Below are 22605 nucleotides of genomic sequence, written 5' to 3' on the forward strand. Positions count from 1 at the left end.
TTCGGTGTCCTGTTTCCTAGAACCGTGCCCGGAAGAAAAGACTGAATATCATCATTGTGGCGGAAGGTGCCATCGACACCCAAAATAAACCCATTACCTCTGAGCAAATCAAGGAGGTGAGTGTGTCTGGTTTCGTAATGCTCAGGCGCCAGCCTAGAAGTGGGGGATTTTAACAAGGCTGGCGGGGTTCGCGTTTGGAACGTTGTGTTATTATCATGAAAACATTTTTTGTTCTTCCTGATGTTTAAAAATGTTTTGGTAATGACTCATAACTTTTAACGGCAGGAGACTCCCGCGGCTCCCGCGTACTGTCCTGAATATCCCCAGAGGCCTGGGAGCCGCCCTGACAGTTGAAACGCAGCAGGGGAGGGACAGGGACAGGGGGTCCCGGCTCCGGGCGCCAGCCGCCCGCCAGCGACAGGGGTCGGGCCCCAGTGTTCTCACAAACAAGATTGCCTTGTTGGGTTCACGCCCGTGCTGCGTCCGGCCTCCAGGGCAGCCTTGTTGCAGCAGGGCTCGCCCGAGGGCGCTGGCTTGTCACAAGGACCCGGGACAGGAGGGATGGGCCGGCTCTCCCGTTAGGCCGGCGATGGCTCATGTCTGGACAGAACGCGGGGGAGACAGACAGACGGGCAGGCAGCCTCCGGTTGAAGCTGTCCATCAGGGCAAAGGACGTTATCGGCTGCCTTTGCGAACTGGTTTCTCTGTCCTGCCTTTCGTTCCTTCCCAGACCAGCCGTGCAGCTGAGTATTAGAACAGGGGGATCTGTCTGGGAAAGTTATCTGCCGTTATCGACAAGAAGTAATCAATAAGATCAAAGGCTTTCCTTTTCCCGCTTAATCAAAGTTGAGATTGAATCATGGGATACGAGAGCAGGAAGGACCACAGGCGCCACCTGGCCCGGCCCGTTGCTGGTACAGGAGTAAGCGGGGTGAGTGCGGATGGCAGCCCGGCCCGGTGACGCTCACGTGGGGCCGCCCTGGGGGGACCCCGTGGCTGACCACGGCGTCCACGCTGTGCTTTTCACTTACAGCTGTGCAGATTTACGGTGACTGGGGGGGAAACGTCTGCATTTCTAGAAGGTATTGGTAACGATGTGCCCTGATCTCAGCTCACCATTCACCTAAACGTTCCTCTAGGAAGCGAACTTTAGACACTGGAAGTCTCCCCCGCGTAGGTCCGAGGAAAGGACTCCCGAGTCCCCAGCCCCGGCACAGAGCGTGAGATGACGTCCTGTGTCGCTCTGTTTCCCACAGCTTGTGGTCACGCAGCTGGGGTACGACACGCGGGTGACCATCCTTGGACACGTGCAGAGAGGCGGGACTCCTTCGGCCTTTGACAGGATTTTGGTGAGTGAGGATAGACGTCGTGGGGCGCCTCCCCCCAGGAGCGAGAAGGAGCGTGTTACCGGGAAGTCCGACGCTCGCAGAGCCATCCGGTGGCCATCCGGTGAAGAGCGTCCCTGCCTGCAGAGCCCGTGGCTCGTCCTGGAGACCCGCTCGGCACCCCCCCCCGGCACCCAGACGCTGGGGGACCCCCAAACACAGGATGCTGAGGGGGAGGGCGACGCATGCAGGTTTCTAGACGCGGGCCCCAGGGTCAGCAGAGGCCAGTCCAGACTCGTGGGTATTGGTCTGGGTCTCTTTGCACCTCCGAGCCCCCTTCAGGGCCCCCCGCCAGCCACCGCCTAGTGGGGTCGAAATCTCGTCGAAATCTCCCCGTTGGCGGTGGGTTAGACATGATAGGATAGACCGTAAGGAGCTCATCAGGACCCATGCCAGGGGGACGGGGGGTCGGGGGCACGCTGGGTCCGGCCGAACACGGGCCAGGCCTCTGCTCACGGGTGCGTCTGTCTGCTCACGGTCGTGCCTCCCAGGAGCTGGTGGACGTGCTGCCCGGACCCGTGACCTTGCCTTTGACCTTCGCGATTGTCACTTACAGGCCAGTCGCATGGGGGTGGAGGCCGTGGTCGCCCTTCTCCAGGCCACCCCAGAGACCCCGGCCTGCGTGGTGTCGCTGAGCGGGAACCAGGCCGTCCGCCTGCCCCTGGTGGAGTGTGTGCAGATGGTGAGTTCGCCTGGGACGCGGCCGCCGCCCGTGGGGGAGGCAGGGGCTCGGTGACACCAGGACGGAGGCAGCGTGCAGCGGAACCTCCCCCAAGATGAGCTCCGTCTGTCGGGAAGGAGCGTGTGCACATCACCCGTTTCTGCCAACAGGACGAGATGTGTCGGGACCCGGGTCTGTGAGGCATCCGGGGCGGGGGGCTTCACGGGGTGCGGTGGACGGGGCGGAGCCTCTCCGATGGCAGCCGCCCCTGCCCTCTGTCCCCGAGGACATTCCCATCTGAGACGTGGCGCTGGAATGCCTAGCTGGGGTGACATCCTGGGGTGCACCGGCCTCCTTCGGGCCCCGGGGGTGGGGCCCCTGCACGCAGCAAAGCGGGCTGGGGTTTTCGAGGCAATTGGGCACTACGTGAGGTGGCAGCGAGCTGCATCAGACGTTGTCAGTGTCTTGTCTTTCCCGAGGCCTGTTACTGTCCTTTTATTTGGCCTTTCCGGTGGCTCTGAAGCGTTTGTACTTTATAACCTGTGCAGAGAGGTGATGAAGCAATTCGGTCTTGGACTTGTTGCAAGTGGCCGTAGAAACGTAATTGCCAGAAGGCTTTGGAGTGAATAAATGTGTGTGCAAGTGTGCATGGCTACGTGTGTGTATGTGTGCGCATGTTTCTGTGTGTGCAAGTGTGCATGGCAGTGTGTGCGTGCATGTATGTATATGTGTGCACAGCTGCGTGTTTGTGCATGGCTACACGTGTATATTGTGTGCATGTTTCTGGCTGTGCACCTGTGCGTGGCTACGTGTGCATGTTTCTGTGTAAGTGTGCATGTTTCTGTATGTGCAAGTGTGTGCAGCTGCGTGTGTTCACGTGTGTGCGTGTTTCTGTGTGCGCACGTTTCTGTGTGTGCAAGTGGGCACGACTGCGTGTGCATGTTTCTGTGTGCAAGTGCGCACGGCTGTGTGTATGTGTGTGTGTTTCTGTGTGTGCATGGCTGTGTGTGTGCAAGTGTGCATGGCTAGTGTGTGTACGTGTATGCATGTTTCTGTGCAAGTGTGCGCAGCTACATGTGTGTGCATGTTTCTGTGTAAGTGTGCATGGCTGCTTGTGCATGTTTCTGTATGTGCAAGTGTGTGCGGCTGCGTGTGTGTTCACGTGTGTGCATGTTTCTATGTGTGCAAGTATGCACAGCTGTGTGTGCATGTTTCTGGGTGTGCAGGTGGGCACGACTGCGTGTGCATGTTTCTGTGTGCAAGCACGCACGGCTGTGTGTGTATGTGTGTGTTTCTGTGTGTGCATGGCTATGTGTGTACGTGTATGCATGTTTCTGTGCAAGTGTGCGCGGCTACATGTGTGCATGTGTGTGCACGTTTCTGCTAGTGCACCTGTGCGTGGCTATGTGTGCGTGTTTCTGTGTAAGTGTGTGTGGCTGCTTGTACATGTTTCTGTATGTGCAAGTGTGTGCGGCTGCGTGTGTGTTCACGTGTGTGCGTGTGTCTGTGTGTGCAAGTATGCACAGCTGTGTGTGCACGTTTCTGTGTGTGCAAGTGGGCACGACTGCGTGTGCGTGTTCCTGTGTGTGTGAGTGTGGATGGCTGCGTGTGTGTGCACGTGTGTATATGAGTGCCTGGCTGCACGTGTGTGTGTGCACCGGTGTCTGTCAGGCACTGTCCCCGGGGTCCCGCACGTACCTACAACCCAGATAATTTTGGAAGTTGGGCTATTTTTCTCAGGCAACCGATGAGGGAATGGAGTTCAGAGGCGTGAATAACTTGCCTGAGGTCCTCGGGCTGGAAGGGCCGAGGCGGTGTGAGTGGTGCTCCCCGGGCCGCCCGCCCCTGCTCCCTCCCCGGGTGGCCCCCCCCCCCCCCCCGAACCGGGGGTTGCCCGCAAGGCCGTGTGCGAGCTCCACCTCGCCCTGGCTGTGCTGCTGTCCCTGGGGCCTCAGGGTCTGTGGCCCCGGCCTTGCTTTATCACGGCAGCCTGGGCTCGGCCCTCGCAGCCGGGCAGGCGCAGGTGCAGCCCCGCTGACCCCGGGCTGCCGGCCCGGACGGTCGGACGGAGCGCAGGGCGGGGGAGGGGAGGACCCGGTGTCGGAGTCGTGACGTGTTCCTTCTTCCTTTCCTGACTGGTTTGAAGACCCAGGACGTGCAGAAGGCCATGGACGAGAGGAGATTTAAGGACGCCGTGCGACTCCGCGGAAGGTGACTCTCCCGAGGGCGCTGCTCTCCTGGGGCCCTCGCTCCTCAGCGGTGCTCAGCCGTGCTCCAGGGCGGTGCTCCTTCCCAGCCGAGAAAGGCCGAGCCCGGCCTCGGGCAGCGTTCTGCCGCCTGCAGGCCTTGATGGGGAGCGGCGGGAGCAGTTTGCTGTCTGTGTCGTGTCCTGGCTGGTGGGGTTGCTGAGGACTTGGCGAGGTTAGGACGGGACGTGGCACGGGGCTGGCATCTTGAGAAAGAAACCCGAGTGTGTGAGAGGCCTGGTTCCTTGGCCGCGGACACCACGTGCCTCCTACGTAACCGGACGCACCAGGGCCCGGGAGGTGGGGTGACCGGCCCTGAGAGCCCAGCACAGGCCCCTGCGGACGGTCTGCTTCGGCACAAGCCCTTCCCCGACCCGGCCCCTCGCGCCCTGACCTTGGCCCCGACGGCGGCCTCTCCTTCCAGGAGCTTCGAGAGCAATCTGAACACCTACAAGCGGCTCGCCATCAAGATGCCAGATGACCAGATCCCAAAGGTGGGTGCCGCCGCGGGTCGCTCCCGTGAGGCCCCCCCGTGTCCCCCGCGGACCCTGGCGTCCTGGGCTCCCGGGCTGCGTGCTGCTGTGAGCCCCCCGCGTGCGAGCCCTCCGCTGTCTTGCAGAGCAACTGCAACGTGGCAGTCATCAATGTGGGCGCCCCCGCCGCCGGGATGAACGCGGCCGTGCGCTCGGCCGTGCGCGTGGGCATCTCCGAAGGGCACAAGATGTTTGCCATCTACGACGGCTTCGAGGGCTTCGCCAAGGGCCAGGTGAGTCCCCGGGGGGCATCGTGGGGAACGGGGCCTCCCTTCCAAGGCTTGAAACCTGGGGCTGTGTCATGTGACGAACGCGGGGCCCAGATCCGCCCTGGGGCGCACGTCCGAGGCCACGTGGCGCTCGGCAAGGAACGCACTGCCCGGTTTTCTCGGGGGACAGTCGGCAGTGACGCCCGTGGGGCCTGTGGACGCTGGCCCGAGGCTGTCCGCGTGGGGGATGCTGCAGGCCCAGTCCTCAAGAACGGCAGGCACCCGAACGAAAGCCTTGCCGGAGAGAGCGGGCGCTTCTTGAGTGCTTGCTGTATACACTCCCTGATCCTACGGGATCCGCACGTTAACCCATTTAAGTCTCGCAGCAAAGCGGCCGTGTCAGCCCCGTTTTGCTCACTTGATCGAGGTCACACGACTCAGGAGCTCAGATAGCGGGGAGGCTGCAGGCCCCACCCCGTAAGCCAGCGTATCCTGCAGGGCAGCGTGTGTTCCCCCCGTTATTTAATGGTAACGGTGCGCGGAGTTCTTCCGGGGGGCATCCAGCTAGGGCCAAGGCAAAGCCTCGCTCGGCAGGGTTGCACCTTCAGGAGGGAGAGGACGTTGAGGGAACAGATGGTCCACAGGGCGTGGTCGCTGCCCAGACCCACAGAGGAGGAGGGGTCAGCCGCGGGGACGGGAACTCAGACCATAGACGGAGGACGCGGCCGCAGCAGCAGAGTCGGGAGGTGCAGGCGGCCGGGGCAGGTGGCTCGTAGGTGATTATAGACTTGGGCTTGTGCTGGGAGCAGACAGGGCTTTGAGCAGGGGTGTGTGAGTGCATGCTGAGGGTCTCTGACCAAAAGCAGGAGCAGAACCAGGAAGATGAGCTGGGGCTTCTGCTATGAGCCAGGGGGAGATGGCGAGGCAGGGGGAGATGATCCTGCAGGGGGAGGTGCTGAGGTAGGGGGAGTTGGTGAGGCAGGGGGAGGTGCTGAGCCAGGGGGAGATGATGCAGGGGGAGGTGCTGAGGTAGGGGGAGATGGTGAGGCAGGGGGAGATGGTGAGGCAGGGGGAGATGATGCAGGGGGAGGTGCTGAGCCAGGGGGAGATGATGCAGGGGGAGGTGCTGAGGTAGGGGGAGATGATGCAGGGGGAGGTGCTGAGGCAGGGGGAGATGATGCAGGGGGAGGTGCTGAGGCAGGGTGAGATGGTGAGGCAGGGGGAGGTGCTGAGGCAGGGGGAGATGGTGAGGCAGGGGGAGATGATCCTGCAGGGGGAGGTGCTGAGGCAGGGGGAGGTGCTGAGGCAGGGGGCGGTCCTGAGGTGGGGGAGATGATGCAGGGGGAGGTGCTGAGGCAGGGGAGATGGTGAGGCAGGGGGAGGTGCTGAGGCAGGGGGAGATGGTGAGGCAGGGGGAGATGATCCTGCAGGGGGAGGTGCTGAGGCAGGGGGAGGTGCTGAGGCAGGGGGCGGTCCTGAGGTGGGGGAGATGATGCAGGGGGAGGTGCTGAGGCAGGGGAGATGGTGAGGCAGGGGGAGGTGCTGAGGCAGGGGGAGATGGTGAGGCAGGGGGAGATGATCCTGCAGGGGGAGGTGCTGAGGCAGGGGGAGGTGCTGAGGTAGGGGGCGGTCCTGAGGTGGGGGAGATGATGCAGGGGGAGGTGCTGAGGCAGGGGGAGATGATGCATGGGGAGGTGCTGAGGTAGGGGGAGATGGTGAGGCAGGGGGAGGTGCTGAGCCAGGAGGAGATGATGCAGGGGGAGGTGCTGAGCCAGGGGGAGGTGCTGAGGCAGGGGGAGATGGTGAGGCAGGGGGAGGTGCTGAGCCAGGGGGAGATGATGCAGGGGGAGGTGCTGAGCCAGGGCGGTTGTCCCGTCTGGCAGGGGTGGAGTGGGCGAGCCGTCTGCAGCACCGGCCGCGTTTTGAAGGCAGGGCCAGTGGGCTTCACCCCCGGAATGGACACAGGTATGAGAGAAGGAAGCCAGAATGACTCCATTTGCGGCCCGAGTGGCAAGTGGTTTCGTGGGAGGCGTGTGTCTACCGGACGCCCTGGGGGAGGCGTCCAGGGAGCAGACGGCGGCGCGCTGGGGTCTTTGAGGACGTGGGCGTGACGGGCTCCCCTCGGAGGGAGGGAGGGAGGGGAGAGCTGGCCAGGGAGGCCGTGCCCGGCGGGCCTCAGCTGGGTTCCTCAGATGCCTCTCAGTTTTCAGTCAAAGAAGTTACATCAATTTAGAAAGACAACAATGTCCGTCGCTCCTTAATTCCCACGGGTAGAGTGTGGCCCGCGGAGTGTGGCTCTGGAGCCCGCGGCGGGAGGGCGGGGCCCTGGCGGCCTGGGTTCCGGGTTCACCCCAGGACCCACGTGACTTGCTCGGTGTCGCGACGGGAGCGGCTTCCGAGGGGTGCGCGGGCCCTTCGGGACGAGCGGCCCGCTGGAGGCTCCAGGCCTGGGAGCCGGCCTCAAAGCTACCCCGTCCTCTGTCCCTTCTGCCGTCTGACTCTGTGTTTGCGCATCAGATAAAGGAGATCGGCTGGGCGGATGTCGGAGGCTGGACCGGCCAAGGAGGCTCCATTCTTGGGACCAAACGGTAATTTCTCCGTCTGGACTCTGACCTGCTCTTTGGGAGGAGAAAGCTCACGTTCTGTCAGAGCAGCTGGTGCAGAAGCTGCTGCTTTGGGGTTTTTTTTTTCATTTTTAAAATTTACTTACTTGTTTTGAGAGAGAGGGTGAGAGAGCGTGAGCGGGGGAGGGGCAGAGGGAGAGAGAGAGAACCCCAAGCGGAATCCGCGCTCGGCACTGACCCCGACACGGGGCTCGATCCCACGACCCTGGGATCACGACCTGAGCTGAAATCGAGAGTCAGACGCTCAGCCGACACCCCAGAAGCTGCTGCTTTGCCCTTGCTGTGAAGGAATCCATGCCCCAGCCCACCCCACGAGGGACCCGGGTCACGTTTTGGGGAGCCCACGGCTGGGCCCCGGACCAGAGCCGAGGCAGATGACTTGGGAGCGGTTTCGCCTCCAGTGAGCCTCCCCAGCGTGGCGGGTGCCCACGTGCCCAGCCGCTCGCGAGCTCACTGCTTCTCCGGAGCGGCTTGCTGGCCATCGAGCCATCTGGGCGGCAAAGTTCTGTTGGGAGGTGGGCGCCTGCCCCCCCCGCCTCCCGGGCCCCTCCTGAGCCCCCAGCGACACCCACTTGCGTCTGCTTCTCCAGCCCCAGCCCTGGCTCTGGGCTGAGCTCACTGTAGACACGGGGCGACCTTGTCGCTGACATCATGAGGGTTTGCCCTGAGGGTCCCCGTAAGCGTCCCGGAAGGGTGAACGTTGTGAGAAGCCGGCACAGAGGGAAGAGAGGGGCGGGGGGTGGCCGGCGGTGCTCTGTCTGGTTCCACACGTGGGCCGTGGGGCTCGAACCAGGAGGTAGGACAGGAGAAGACCAGCAGGTGTGGACGCGTGTGGATGTGAGCTGAGATCAGGTTGGGCGAGCTGTGTGCACCGGACTCGGAAACAGGAAGCTTCCGTTCAAACAATTCCCGTGAACGCTCACGAGCTCTTGGGGCGCGTTGTTTTTTTCTGATGAGGCACTGGGGTTCTTTTGAGGCCCAACTACTGGACGATGAGCGTTTCTTTCCCTTTTTTTTTTTCCTTTTTTTAAAGAAATTTTTTTTTTTAACATTTATTTATTTTTGAGACAGAGAGCATGAACGGCAGGGGAGGGTCAGAGAGAGGGAGACACAGAATCCGAAACAGGCTCCAGGATCTGAGCAGTCAGCACAGAGCCCAACGTGGGGCTTGAACTCACAGACCGCGAGATCATGACCTGAGCCCAAGTTGGACGCTTAACCGACTGAGCCATCCAGGCGCCCCTTTAATGGTTATTTTTGAGACAGAGAGACAGAGACAGAGAGTGAGCAGGGGAGGGGCAGAGAGAGAGGGAGACACGGCATCCGAAGCAGCTCCAGGCTCCGAGCTGTCAGCACAGAGCCCGACGCGGGGCTCGAACTCACGGACCGCGAGATCACGACCTGAGCCGAAGTCGGACGCCCAACCGACTGAGCCACCCAGGCGCCCCTCCTCCTTTTTTAAACAACGCTCCCGGGAGACTTGATTTCCCGGCTCTGCCGTCCAGCCGCGGGGCCCGGCCCAGGGAGCGGGGTGGGGGGTGCCGGCGGGGTCCGTCCACTGCGCGAGGTCCGTCTGGCCTCACGTGTGGCTGCACTGTTTGTAGGACGCTGCCCGGGAAGTCCCTGGAGGCGATCGCCGAGCAGATGCGGACCCACAGCATCAACGCGCTGTTGATCATTGGTGGATTTGAGGTACGTCCTTGTCTCTGTGCACCTGCGGGCTCGTCGGGGCCGTCGGTTGTGGGGGGAGGCTTGCGGCAAGCACAGGGCGGGGGGGGGGGTGGTCCCCCGGGCCCAGCTGCCACTGGGTAGTCGTCGTGCTGCCGTGGGACGCTTCCCCGGCTCCCACGGAGCAGCTGGATTGGGGAGCCAGAGCTGGGCCCCCCACGGGGGATGCACCTTGTCGGTGAGCCTCACACATCTGCAGTCTGCAGAAATGACGGCGTCTCTCGAGTCCGAGGCCTGATGGCCGTCACGGAGCAGGGCAGTCCCGTGGCCGCGTCATTTCTGATCGCGCGTCGGACCGCAGACCTTCGTGTCTCTTTCGTTCGACCGATAAGCTTTCCGTTTGCCTTAAAGAAAACGTGAGGGCCTCAAGCAATGAGACCCTTGCGAAGAGGAGACTCGTGTCTCTTCTGCGTGACGCTGACCTCTGGGCTCCTTTGCGCTCACAGAATTGCTGGTCCCCGGTGACGCGAACGCCCTCTGGTGTTTTTTTTTTTACATTTTTTTTTTTTTCAACATTTATTTATTTTTGGGACAGAGAGAGACAGAGCATGAACGTGGGAGGGGCAGAGAGAGAGGGAGACACAGAATCGGAAACAGGCTCCAGGCTCCGAGCCATCAGCCCAGAGCCCGACGCGGGGCTCGAACTCACGGACCGCGAGATCGTGACCTGGCTGAAGTCGGACGCTTAACCGACTGCGCCACCCAGGCGCCCCTACCCTCTGGTGTTTTTTAACGGCCCCTCTGCTCCCCTCCCTCCTTCCCCACAACCGCACGCCTGACAGGCCTACCTGGGACTGCTGGAGCTGTCAGCTGCCCGGGAGAAGTACGAGGAGCTCTGTGTCCCCATGGTCATGGTCCCCGCCACGGTGTCCAACAACGTGCCGGGCTCCGATTTCAGCATCGGTGCGGACACCGCCCTGAACACCATCACCGACGTAAGTCTGCGTGGCCAGCAAAGCGGGTGCCGCGGACGCTGAGCGGGAGGGCGCCTCCTGGCCCGCTTTTATCTGCCAGTGCACTAGAGACGGAAACCAGACCCGGGTTTGTTTCCAGAACAGCAGTATTCTGTTTTCTTTTTGTTTTGAAGTCTGGCAATCTCTAATCCAGCGCCCCTTTTCCTGTGCCTCGGCCAGGACGACGTGTCCCTGCTGGGCGCACTGACGGGGAGCGTGCGGCACTCAAGTCGTGGCGGGTTACGGTTTCGTGATTTGGATGATCGCGACCGTTCGTTTTTCTGACCGGGCCAAATTTACTTCAGTCCCGGAACGTAACTTAATATGATGGATCCTGGGTCCGGTGGCCCCTGCGTGGATGTTTGGGGACGGATCCCGAGCTCCGTTTTGTGTCACTTTTTCCACCCACCTGAATCCGCGGGTACATCCGTCCTGCTTCTGGCTGTCGCCATGAGCATCATTCTCCCCCGTTGTACCCTGGCCACGTTCAGTCGCATCCGAAAACAACACGGATAGTACGTTAGTTTATCTGCCAAAAGGCAGTAACAACAGAAACACGCCCGTGTTACCATGTGTGAAAACCACACTTGCGAAGTGGCGTGGGAGCTTAAAGCGCAGCGACCGACAGAATACGTTTCTAATTTTTCATCTGGCGTCTAAGATCTTTCAGCAAATTCACGAGTCTTTATTTTCCTTGTGAGACACCCATCCCATGAATGTTTTCCTAGGATTTTTTTTTTTCTTAAACCCACGGCGTCAAAAATTGTTTCTAGTGCTGGTAAATAAAAGAAACGCTTTTAACATAAAATTCACATGGTAAGTAACGCTTAGAACTTCATTTCTGCTTTTCTTTCCTGAGCTTCCTAAACCCTGTGTGCTTTCTTTACTAAAAAGCCCCACCCGTGTGTCCGGTGTCCCCTCGCTGGAGCGCCCCGCTGGGCCGTGACCCAAGCTGCCCTGCTTTTGCTGCTGTGACCCGATTCAGCTCCTGATCAGGCTTCACCTGTGCACTGAAGGGCTGCTGGCCGTGACCTTCATCACTGTCTTCCTGCTCTTTCCCTGCCCTGGCTGGAGGTTGCGCCTGCTTACGCTCTGTGGAAGCAGCTGGGAGCTCGTGTTTCCTAACGGTCACCTGACTGGAGCCCCTCTTCGGGGTGGGTGGGTGGGGTGGGGGCTCCGGAGGTTGTCACCTGCACGCCTGGGCCCCGGGTGGGGTGTATCTCCCCGTGACATTTGATGTGCGCTTCGAGGCACGAAATCTCTCACTCGTCCATCCAGGCTCCCTCTGCTACGAGAAACTGTTTACAGCCTAGAGAGATTTGATACTCGTGTGTTGCTGACAATCCGAAAACCGGAATCGAAAACCGGAATAGGCAGGGGGACCCCAGCTTACCCGCTTGCTTCCCTGGGATGCGGAAGTTTGGCGTATGCCCGTTTGGAGCTGGTCTTTCGCGGAGTCTCTCAAAGCCAGTTAACCGGTGACAAAGGCACCGGCTCGCGGTCGGGGCCGCAGCGGGCGAGCAGGTGTGCGTGTGCGTCGAGATCCAGATCCGCAGGTGGCTTTGGTGGCGCCACGGCGCCGGGCCTGGCTTGTGACGGGTGGTGAGCCGGGCGCTCGGGGTGACGCCCGCTCCCGCCCCGCTCGCCGTGTCCTGGAGGTGTAGGGACTCCGTCTGGAGCGCGCGCGTCGCTTGGTTTCTTGCCGGTTGTGGTCGTGAGAGCCAGAAGGAAGTGGTGTGGTCTGGGGGAGGTCTGGGTTTGGGCCGGAAGCCCGCTGAGGGGCCGAGTGACGAGTCACAGGCGCCCCACGTCCCTCCTGACCCGCCTCGGGGGATCCGGGACCAGAGTGGGCTCCGTGTGGGCCCGTCCCCCGCACTCAGGACACCTCTTTCCCGGACGGGCCACCCGCGGGCCTGAAGCCTCGTGTCCAGATGCCCCGGGGGCATCTCCAGCGCCGGCCCCCCCTTTTGTTGAGATTCTGCCCCCAGGGGATGTCGGCAGTGCCCAGGGACGGGTCTGGCCATCCAGCCGCCGCGGGGGTCCCAGAGGCGATCTTACTGTGACGGTCCTGTCCTTCGGCTGTTTCGTCTTTGTCCCGACGGATCTCTGCGTGTCATGCGTCACAGCACCCCGTCCGAGCAGGGGTTTGAATGCTGTTCCTACGTGGGCAGAGCCACAGCTGAGGGCGGCTGAGCCCCGTGTGGCCGCGGACGCCGAGAAGGCGGCTGCAGTGCTATTCGCCCCCAGAACGTCTTGCCTTTTCTCCGAGCGCCCGGGTTGGGTTGGCGGTGCTGTGCTGTGAGACGCGCCCAGAGCGGACGTCCGTGTCCCTGCCCCCAGGGCCTCGGGCGGGACGTCTGTCCCCAGAGTTGCGCGCTCGCTTTCCCCGCTGGCCCGTCCCCCGTCCCCGCTGGAGGGTCCCCCTCCTTTTCTCGGGACGTGAGGGAAAAAGGAGCAACAGGAACCAGAACGTGGAAGGTGTTTCCAGTTACGGACACCCCATTTATTGCTGCCGAGGGCCCTCCCGGCCTCAGGGGCTGCCCCCCGTGACTCCCCGTGACCCCTGCCGGTGCCCCGTGTGACTTACGTGGTCTGAGGTGGACTGGGGCCGCTCCCCGAACTAACCTGCCACGGGCCCACCATCCACGTGTCCTCGAGGCACAGCCGCCCTAGAACCCTATGTGTTCGGGGGAGACACAAGGCAGCAGAGAGCACACGCCTTTCCAGGAGGACGTGCACGTCCCTGTAGCAGGTGCACAGGGGCCTTGCAGGCGGGACGAGGAAAGACCGTCCGGGGGTCCATTCGCCCGCAGGTGGTCTGCCAGAGTGTCCAGCTGCTCAGCGAGCCTGGGGGCCTCGGGGACGGTGGACGGTGGGCCCGTGGCCGCTCACGAACATTCCGGTTAACACACTCCAGGGCAGAGACCGCAAGCGCCTGCCCCCTGCTTGAGAACAGCTCCCTTTTGTGACATCAGCTGCAAACGTTTTCACCTTGCGGTTCCAGAGCAGCGCTGGGGCTCCCCGCCCCTGTGACGAGGGCCCGGGGACCAGCAGAGGTGCGCCCAAGCCCTCCGGCCACCTTCGGGGCAGGGGCGACCCGCTCCAGTGACCTGGGTCATCGTGGAGGCCTCGCTGGCGGGGCCCTGCACCCCCACCTGCTGCACAAAGCTGCCAGGCCGGCCCTGAATTAAGTCCCCTCCCAATCGGCCTCCCTCGCCTCCTCCGAGACGCCAAGAAGGGACCGACTGGCTGTTTGTCCTCCACTGACACGCCGGCCCCTGCTTTGCTGCCACCTGCCTGCGTCCCCTCCTCCGGGAGGCCCCCCACCCTACGCCCCACACCCCGTGGGTGTCCCCGCTCCCACATCTCACCCCACTGAGGCCCCCGAGCTGCCGCACCCTGGCCCGTGAGGACATCCCCCTGGCCCACGAGGACGCGGCCCCGCCCGGTGGCGTCAGGGAGGTGCCGGGGACGCCCCGCTGACTGCCCGCCCCACTGCTTCAGGCGTTCGAGGGCTCGGTCCTATTGGCCCAGGCACGTGACAGCCACCAGGAGTTCTGCGTCCCCATTTGCATCGTGCCGGCCACCATTAGCAACAACGTCCCAGGCTCAGACATCTCCATGGGTTCTGACACTGGCCTCAATGTGGTGGTAGAGGTAAGAGGGCCCTGTCGCCCCTCCGGCGACACTGCCGGTCAGGCCAGACTCTAGGGACTTCCTCTTCCTGCCCGGACGCACGAGGCAAGGGGAGGAACCCCCCCGGGCCTGCAGGAGTAACGAGCCACAGTTCCCGTTACTTCCCGCCGGCTGGAGTTCACGTCACACCTTCCACGGCTGCGTGACCCTCCCTGTGGTGGGCAGGGCTGACCTTCATCGGCTAAACAGGGAGCCTCTTCCCGTGTCCTGGGTGGGGTCTGCACCCCTAGCCCCCGGAGGCCCTGCTGTTGCGCGGGCTTGTGCTCGCGCTCAGGACGACAGCCGGCCCGGACGTGGTGTCCGGGGAGGGCCTGGCGGGAGTCCGGGGAGCACGCCACGGGGGTCAGGGGATTGCGAGGGTGAGCGCTCCGGGGGCAGCGGGGCACGGCCACGGCGTGGAACCACCCGCCTGTGGTTGTGCAGTGGGGGGCGCTGCTCCCGGGGAGGATGTCCCGTGCCGGAGGGTCTGGCGGGCTCTGCACTGGCCCCGTCTGGTCCGTGCTCGCCGAGGACTTGTCGCCCGGCGGCGGGCTGCTGTGGGGCAGTGGCCCAGGGTTGGCCGCGTCCTTGACGTTCGTGTGGCCCGGGCTCCCACGCTTGCCACACGGAGCCCCCTGTCTGCCGGAGGCCCTGGGCACACGGCAGCTTGGGTCCCGGCTGGCAGTTTGGAGCTGGATCACAGTGAGGGGACGGGGGCGGCTGTCTCCGGGCCTCCGTCCCCAGCGCGCTGTGCCGCAGCCTTTAGCTCGTGACACGTGCACTGTAGTGTCATGCTCGTTTGCTCACCGAATTTGCTGCTGGGAGGGGAGCTCGTTCTGCTTCTGAGTAGGGCCACGGCCCCCGAGAGGCTCGTTCCCAGGCTGGCGGCTCCCACCCGTGACCTGCTTGGAGTTCTGTTTCTCCGCGGGTACGGTAGGCCCTCGGGCAGGCCAGGAAGCGGCCACCGGCCACGGAGCGCGGCGAGGCTCCAGGGGTCGGGCCTCTGGTGCTCACGTGGCTCCGCCAGGGGTCTGTGCTGGGTGGGACCCACCACGCCCCTGCCCCGCCCGGTCTGGTCCCCCCAAGCCCCGCTCAGCAGACACCTCGTGCTGAGGGCTAGCTCTTGGGCCCGGCAGGCCCACGTCCTCACACCCAGGTCCACGGGCCCTTTTCCGTCTTCACTGTGCTCTCAGCTCCACCTCGTTTCCGCGTGATGTGTGGTCTTGAAGCCCCGGTGAGGCGAAATGTTAGCCAGTGGGACCAGCCCAGGGATCGCGCTGGGAGAATCTTCCGGCTGCCCCTGCGGGGCGCCCAAGGTTGGGAGGGGACGTTCCCACTGTGAGCAGGCCAGGGGGCGTATCAGCACCCCTGGATTCCTCCTGCTCCCCACTAAAGGCAGAGCGCCCCCTGCGTGTACCACCAGCCCGGGACAGGGCTGCTGTCCATGCTGGTTTAGGAACCCGGGCGGGGGCGGCTGGCTGAAATAGCCGGGTCAGGACCCGGTGATGCTGGGGGCTCCTGTCCTCCAGACTCCACACCCTGGGAGCAGGGCCGGCCTGGGGAACCCGGAGAGGGGCTCTGACCCATACTCAAAGGTGCTGTTTTGGGGCCCGGCAAGGCTAGCGCTGGATCAGAGCGGTTGTCGTAGGCGGGCCCGGTGAGTGGCGCTGTGGCCCCCGGAGCGTGCATGGTGGTCCGGACTGGTGGGGTCCCTGAGCCAGTGTCTCGAGGAGGGCCCGTGGGAGACCTGTAGGCTGAGGGTCTGGAAGGGTTCTCAGGACCTTGGTCCAGGAGCTGCTATCTGGCCCAGAACACAGGTGCCCTCGCACGACGTGCCGTTCGCAGACAGAGTGACGATGCCCAAAACCCAAATGTCACGGGGAGCTTTTTGGAAGAAACCAACCGAACAGAAATTCCCACTGAGCCCATCAGATGTCAGGGCGCCCACGTCCCGTGGGGCCACGTGGGCAGCGGGGGTGAGCCGGTCCCAGGCGCCCCCTCCCCCCCCCCCTCCCCGCGGTGGGCAGCGGCAGGGCCCGGGGGTGGGTGGGATGACCCGTGTCCTCCTCTGTGGCCAGACGTGTGACCGCATCAAGCAGTCGGCCAGCGGGACCAAGCGCCGCGTGTTCATCATCGAGACCATGGGGGGCTACTGCGGCTACCTGGCCAACATGGGGGGGCTCGCCGCCGGAGCCGACGCCGCCTACATCTTCGAAGAGCCCTTCGACATCCGCGATCTGCAGGTGCGTCCGTGCCACGGGGCCGCCGCGGGCGACAGGGAGGGCGCCTGATGAACGGAACACTCTTCCCTAGGCCAACGTGGAGCACCTGACCGAGAAAATGAAGACCACCATTCAGAGGGGACTCGTGCTCAGGTACGGACGCCCCCTCCTCGCCCCGCCCCCCCCAGCCGCGGCTTCTCAGAACCATCCGGGTTCGCGGTCTGAGCGCGCAGGGGCAGCAGTCCGGTCTCTGCCCCGGTCCCGAAGAAACGCGGTAGTCGTTGCGCGTTGCGTTAAAAACGGCGTGCGCTTAAGTCACTGAAGGGCACGTCTTAAAAATTCACTTTTGCTTCGTGGTTAGCTTTGTTTTTGTTACCATCTCACCAAGCCAAGTATGTGCTGAAGTCCCTGGCATCTGCAGGGAAGGGCGCGTGGGGTGCAACGGGACCGGCTGCCCGGCCACACCCTGAGCTCTGGCCCACCCGCTGCCCTGTTCTGAGCCCCCCCCCCCCGCTGCTGAACACCCCCTCCCCCACCCGCATGCTCGAAACACCCCCCCTCACTCCACCCCCCCGCCGCTGAACACCCCCCTCACCCACCCCCGTGCTCTGAACACCCCGCACGGTCACCGCCCCCCCCCCCCCGCTGCTGAACACCCCCTCCCCCCCCCGCATGCTCGAAACACCCCCCCCGCCGCTGAACACCCCCCTCACCCCACACCCGGCCACTAAGCACCCCCACCCGCGTGCTCTGAACATCCCCTACCCTCACCCCACCTGCCCCCCCGCCGCTGAGCACCCCCTCCCCCACCCCCGTGCTCTGAACACCCCGCACGGTCACCGCCCCCCCCCCCCCGCTGCTGAACACCCCCTCCCCCCCCCCGCATGCTCAAAACACCCCCCCTCACTCCACCCCCCCCCGCCGCTGAACACCCCCCTCACCCCACACCCGGCCACTAAGCACCCCCACCCGCGTGCTCTGAACATCCCCTACCCTCACCCCACCTGCCCCCCCCCCGCCGCTGAGCACCCCCTCCCCCACCCGCGTGCTCTGAACACCCCGTACCCTCACCCCACACCCACACCCTCACGCCCTGCGGAGCAGCCCCTCCCCCACCCCTTCCTTCACGCCCAGCCACCCCCTCCCCTACCCCTTTCCCCTGAATACCCCCTCACCCCACCCTCCCCCCCACCGCTGAGCACCCCTTCCCCCACCCGCATGCTCTGCAGCCACCCCCTCCCCTACCCCTTTCCCCGAATACCCCCTCACCCCACCCCCCAACCGCTGAGCACCCCTTCCCCCACCCGCATGTTCTGAACACTCCCCCACCCTCACCTCACCCCACTCCCCTGCCCCCCCACCCACGTGCTCTGAACACCCCCCCACCCCACCCCCACCCCTCCCGCCCTCCCGCTGAGTAGCCCCTCCCCCCACACCCTTGCAGGAACGAGAGCTGCAGCGAGCACTACACCACGGACTTCATCTACCACCTCTACTCCGAGGAGGGCAAGGGCGTGTTCGACTGCAGGAAGAACGTGCTGGGCCACATGCAGCAGGTGGGGCCGGGACACACGGCGACCCGTGGCCGCCGCCCCGGAGGCTCTGTACGGGGAGGCCTGGTTTGAGCCGCGGTGGGGAATGTGTGCTCGGAAGGTGGTTTTAATCCCGTTGGCGCTTCCTTCGCTAAGCGATGTTCTGTTGAAAAGCTGTACTAAACACCACCGGCTTTAGGAATTCTGTTGTGTGCGGGGGGGAAGGGCGCTGTAGGGAAAGCTCTCAACTTTCATACAGTCAAGTGCTTCCCGCAACACCCGGCCTTCCTACCTATTTATGGATCAACCGGTCCTTGAGGTTTGCACAAGTCAGAATGATCTGCAAGGAGTCTTGGGGTGGCTCTGATTTGCAGGCGTGCCCCAGAGGTCAAAGCTGGAGGCGGGTGTGGACCAAGGGGGCGGCATGCCTGTCCTGGTCCCGACACCCCCCACCCCCCCACCCCCCACCCCCCAAACCCCCACTGGTATCTTAGGGTTTTTTTTTTTTTTAATTTTTTCTTTTTAATGTTTATTTTTGAGACAGAGAGAAAGACAGAGTGTGAGTGGGGGCGGGGCAGAGAGAGAGGGAGACACAGAATCCGAAGCCGGCTCCAGGCTCCGAGCTGTCAGCACAGAGCCCGACGCGGGGCTTGAACTCACCGACCGTGAGATCACGACCTGAGCCGAAGTCAGACGCTTAACTGACTGAGCCACCCAGGCGCCCCTCTTAGGGGTTTTAACTTCGGGTCTACTCATTCCTCCAAAGGGCCCGTCACCGTCCTGAACTTATGTGGCGACCTGATGCCCATCTGTGTATTTTCGTGGACGCTACTGGCCCACAGAGGGGATCACGTTCTTAAAGGAAACCGTGACCCGCTCCCCATCCCCAAATACGATTAAGGAATCCTGGAAAAAGATTCTAATAATGAATGAAGCCCCCCGGGTTGCGCAGCCCAGGCTGGGGTGGGGCGAGTACTGGGGTGCCGCCTCACAGGCTGGGCCCCGACTACACACAGGGAGATAAAAACTTGCAAAAGCAAGACAGAACCCCCCAGAGCCGCTGCGCACACCGTCTCCTGAGAATACGAGGCCAGTTTTGCTCAATACTCGCGGCTCTCACGGCGGTTTTAAATGACGTTTCCTGTGACTCTGACCGACAGGGTGGGGCGCCTTCACCGTTTGACAGAAACTTTGGAACCAAGATCTCCGCCAGAGCCATGCAGTGGATCAGCACCGAGCTAAAGGAGGCTCGGGGGAAGGGTACGGAGTGCCGGCGGGAGGGCGGAACCCGGCGCGGGGGAGGGGGGCGCCTCTCCGGCCTGGGTTCGCCCCGCCTCGAGCCCCGCCTCGAGCCGCGCGCGACACTCCGCGCTGGCCATCTGGCCTCGGGGTCGTGACCAGGGGCGTCCGAATCCACGCGGTCCCCTGCCGGGGAGTGGCGTCGCTCCGCCACAGCCACGGAGAGCCGCGCACACGCTGGGCTGCGGCGGCAGGCCCCAGCACCTGACCCTCCCTTGCGCCTCCGACACTGATCTGGCTTGCACTTAGCACACCGGAGACTTGGATTCACTCGTGACCGTTCTTTTCGGCGAAAACCGGGAACTGGCAGGTGCCCGGGCCGTTTGCGCCTTCAAAGCCGGAGTGTGTCCTTCCCGCACGGTCCGCTCCCTCCCACCAGGGGGAGGCCTCGGGATCGCAGAACCAGTGTTTCCTGGAGTCCCGCCACCTGGCACGACACCTTCAAAGGCTCTCGTAGTTTAGCGCATATAAGCCCACAGCGTGCGTGGCCCTCTGATGTCGCGTTAGGGTTTGGAGATTTGCCGCGTGGGTGTGCGCGTGTCTGGGGTTCCGGCGCTGGAGCCCCGCCCCCGCCCCCGGGGCCCGCTGGCTTGCGCGGTCCGGCAGGGGAGACGGGGAGACGCGCTCACCAGCCACAGGCTCACCCTCGCGGTGTGCGATTTCCCCGTCACTTTCGGACGACTGGTGTGATGTGGGTGCGAGGCAGCTTTGCTGTGGCGTTGAGGCGACCTTCCAAAGCGATGGAGGAAATGCCAGGTTCCCTCCTGTTTACCTCAAGGTCTTGCTGTTCCGTGGGCTCTTTCAGTACTCTCGTCTCTTAACGAAGTCCTCCGAATCTTTATGCAGCCGGTATACTTTTTCCTTTACGATTTGAGCTTTTTTTTTCTAAAGCATCCTTCTATGTCAGTGTGTTTGATTCACTGGAGTTGATAGGAAGCGTCAGGTCTGAGTTCATTTTCATGTGGAGAGTCACGTGGGTGCCATGTGCGAAGTGTCTAGTCTCCATCACAGACCAGCTATGTGTAAACTTATCGGGACCATCCGTGGGCTACTGGAGTCACCGTGGGGCACTCGGTTACTGACCCCTGCAGCGTTCAGGTTTATGAACAATTACGGATAAGCCGGTCCTCCTTCCATTTTCCAGCCATTCTTGGGCCTTGTGAGCTGGCACAGAAATAGAAGCCGATTGTTAGGGCCCGCCAAAAACCGTGTGGGGTTTTTTGAGAGAATTACATTTAATCAAGAATTTACAGGTAGAATTGACATTAAAAAAAATTTTTTTAACGTTTATTTTTGACACAGAGCATGAACGGGGGAGGGTCAGAGAGAGAGACACAAAATCCGAAGCAGGTTCCAGGCTCTGAGCTGTGAGCACAGAGCCCAATGTGGGGGCTCGAACTCACGAGCCGTGAGATCATGACCTGGGCCACAGTCAGACGCCCAACCGACGGAGCCCCCCAGGCGCCCCTTATCTCTTATTAAAGCATAAAGATCTTACATATCTTTTGCTAAGTTTACTCCTAACTTCTTGATATTTAAAAAAAATGTAAGCGTTTTTTTTTGTTTTGTTTTGTTTTTTACGAATTGCTGACATATAGAAATACAGTTGTTGTAAACGGAGCATATGATCAGTAATGTTTTACACACTCTTAGATCGTAGATCTGTTTTTCACATCCATGGACATCTTTCCGTGTGCATACAACCTTACACTCGCGGGTGTGCGTTTTACTCCGGAGAACTCTGAAGAGCTGCTCTGATGGCGGGATTCCTGCCCAGGCCTCGGCCCCAGTGAGAACAGGGGACGCTGTCAGTGCTCCTTGACGAAGCATCACTGTCCTCTGAGGTCTCTCTGCAGTTAGCGTTTGCTGTTGGTCTTTGGTAAACTTCCGATACTTGAGGCTACTGGTGTTCACTACGTGTTCGTTTGGTCACAAAAGGATACTTTGCCTTTTTCTTATCTTTGAAACCATCTCGTAAGCCAAAATGGTATAAAGTGAAGAAATGATTCATTTATGCCAGAAAATTCCTGAGCATCCCTAGACCCCCCCCCCCCCCCCCGACCACTTAGGACACACATGCTGCTAAGGGTGCACGAAAGAAACTGAGGTGACGCCCAGAGGACACACAGCTCAAGGCTCGCATGGCTGGTGTGCGGGTCCCAGGGAAGGCGCCCGGTGGCACCAGTCTCACTGCCCCTGCCCACTCCCTGCAGCAAAACAAAGCTCAACGCTCTTTGCCCTTTTTGTCATGTTTTTTGTAAAAGAAAAAATGTTTGGTTTTTAGTTAACGGAAACAGGTACCAACGCGGTCTTTCATAAAAGCAGGGTAGCTGCACACACTTTTGTGTAGACCGAGGTGGTCGCGTGCCTTTTCTGCACCTGCTTTCCTGCTCCCTGGCCCCGCACAGGCCGGTGTGCACTATCCCGTGATGGCCTTTCCCTTCGGTGATGTCCCCGCTGTCCTGTCCCCGGCAGGTGCGGGGTGCCAGCCTGCTCTGTCGTAGGAGGTCTAGGGGTGTGGGGGCTCCCTGCGGAAATCGGGGAGACGGGAGTTTTGCCCTGCTTTCTGGAGGGCTGAGACCCCGCCCCCTCAAGCCTCCTGCTTCCTTCACAGGGAGGGTGGAGCACGGTTTCCCTGACGTTTACAGAGCTGCTCCTGCTGTCTTTAATCTGTTCTGGAAGCTCTATTCTAGGAATTTCCGGGTGCCTGTGGCGCTCATAACCCCCTTTTCCTGCAGATGCTGGTTACTTGTGTGAGTGCCTGTCCTCACCCCGTTTTCCTGACCGGGGCTGACTAGATCTCTGCGTTTATTAGCAACGTCTAAGAACCAGTAATGCAAATGCATCCAGCCTGGTTTTGGTCTCAAAGAACCGACTCGGGCTTTGGTTCTTTCCACGACCGTCGGTTTCGTACACTTGTTTGGGGTCTTCTTTTCCCAGTTCCCTAAGGACGCTCATGCCCTTAACTTCCAGCTGGTCCCGTAGGTGCGCTCGTGAGCCTCCGCCTCCCGTAACATTTCACCGAGGCCGGCTTGTTCTGCAGTTGGCGCCAGCGTTCTGATTCCAGCATTTAGGGAGACACTCAGCCCCAACTCTCAGGGCGCTCCTTTCCAGGCTCTGCCCTCTGGGGGCGGATCGCTTAGTGCAGGTAACGGCACCGCTCGGGTTGAGTGTGCGAGAGGAGGCCACGCCTCCACCCACTTTCTCATCTCTGCCCTCCGCCCCTGGCACGGCCGTGTGTGGTGGTCCCCCAGGACTTGTCCCACCTGGTCAAAAGCCCTGGGAGAGATCAGGGCCTTGCCTCCTGCTCAGAGGTGGGGTGGGGTAGGGGCACCAGGCATCGGGTCTCTGCCCCGCACCCCTCCCCTCCTCCCTCGCTGCTCCTTCTGTCCTCAGCGTGACAGATCATTTGCTCTGACACCCCTTATTTTACAGGAAAAAGGTTTATGACCGATGATTGCATTTGCGTGCTGGGAATAAGCAAAAGAAACCTCCTTTTCCAACCTGTGGCACAACTGAAGAAGGAAACAGACTTTGA

At 62.0% G+C, this 22605-nt stretch overlaps 1 protein-coding gene across 7 annotated transcripts in view; it reads left to right on the forward strand.

The window, feature by feature from the left end:
• The window catches only part of PFKP (phosphofructokinase, platelet), a 56027-nt gene that overhangs the window by 32756 nt on the left and 666 nt on the right, over window positions 1–22605 (forward strand). For 5 of the 7 annotated variants that reach the window (XM_047067136.1, XM_047067140.1, XM_047067139.1 and 2 more), the window contains 14 exons: window positions 21–116; window positions 1257–1349; window positions 1942–2067; window positions 4193–4257; window positions 4717–4786; window positions 4912–5058; window positions 7552–7622; window positions 9263–9350; window positions 10169–10321; window positions 16093–16257; window positions 16328–16389; window positions 17681–17792; window positions 18929–19028; window positions 22503–22605. In XM_047067136.1, the coding sequence (XP_046923092.1) occupies window positions 21–116; window positions 1257–1349; window positions 1942–2067; window positions 4193–4257; window positions 4717–4786; window positions 4912–5058; window positions 7552–7622; window positions 9263–9350; window positions 10169–10321; window positions 16093–16257; window positions 16328–16389; window positions 17681–17792; window positions 18929–19028; window positions 22503–22605 (1451 nt within the window). Of the gene's footprint in view, window positions 1–20; window positions 117–1256; window positions 1350–1941; window positions 2068–4192; window positions 4258–4716; window positions 4787–4911; window positions 5059–7551; window positions 7623–9262; window positions 9351–10168; window positions 10322–13843; window positions 13997–16092; window positions 16258–16327; window positions 16390–17680; window positions 17793–18928; window positions 19029–22040; window positions 22216–22502 lie in introns of all 7 variants that reach the window. The other 2 variants (XR_006959912.1, XM_047067141.1) reach the window with 2 other exon arrangements.

The sequence above is a fragment of the Lynx rufus genome, unplaced genomic scaffold (genome assembly GCF_022079265.1).
Source record: "Lynx rufus isolate CCGP_SWC_20201006 ecotype Redwood Valley unplaced genomic scaffold, mLynRuf1.p SCAF_7, whole genome shotgun sequence".
In the NCBI taxonomy this organism is placed as follows: Eukaryota; Metazoa; Chordata; class Mammalia; order Carnivora; family Felidae; genus Lynx; species Lynx rufus.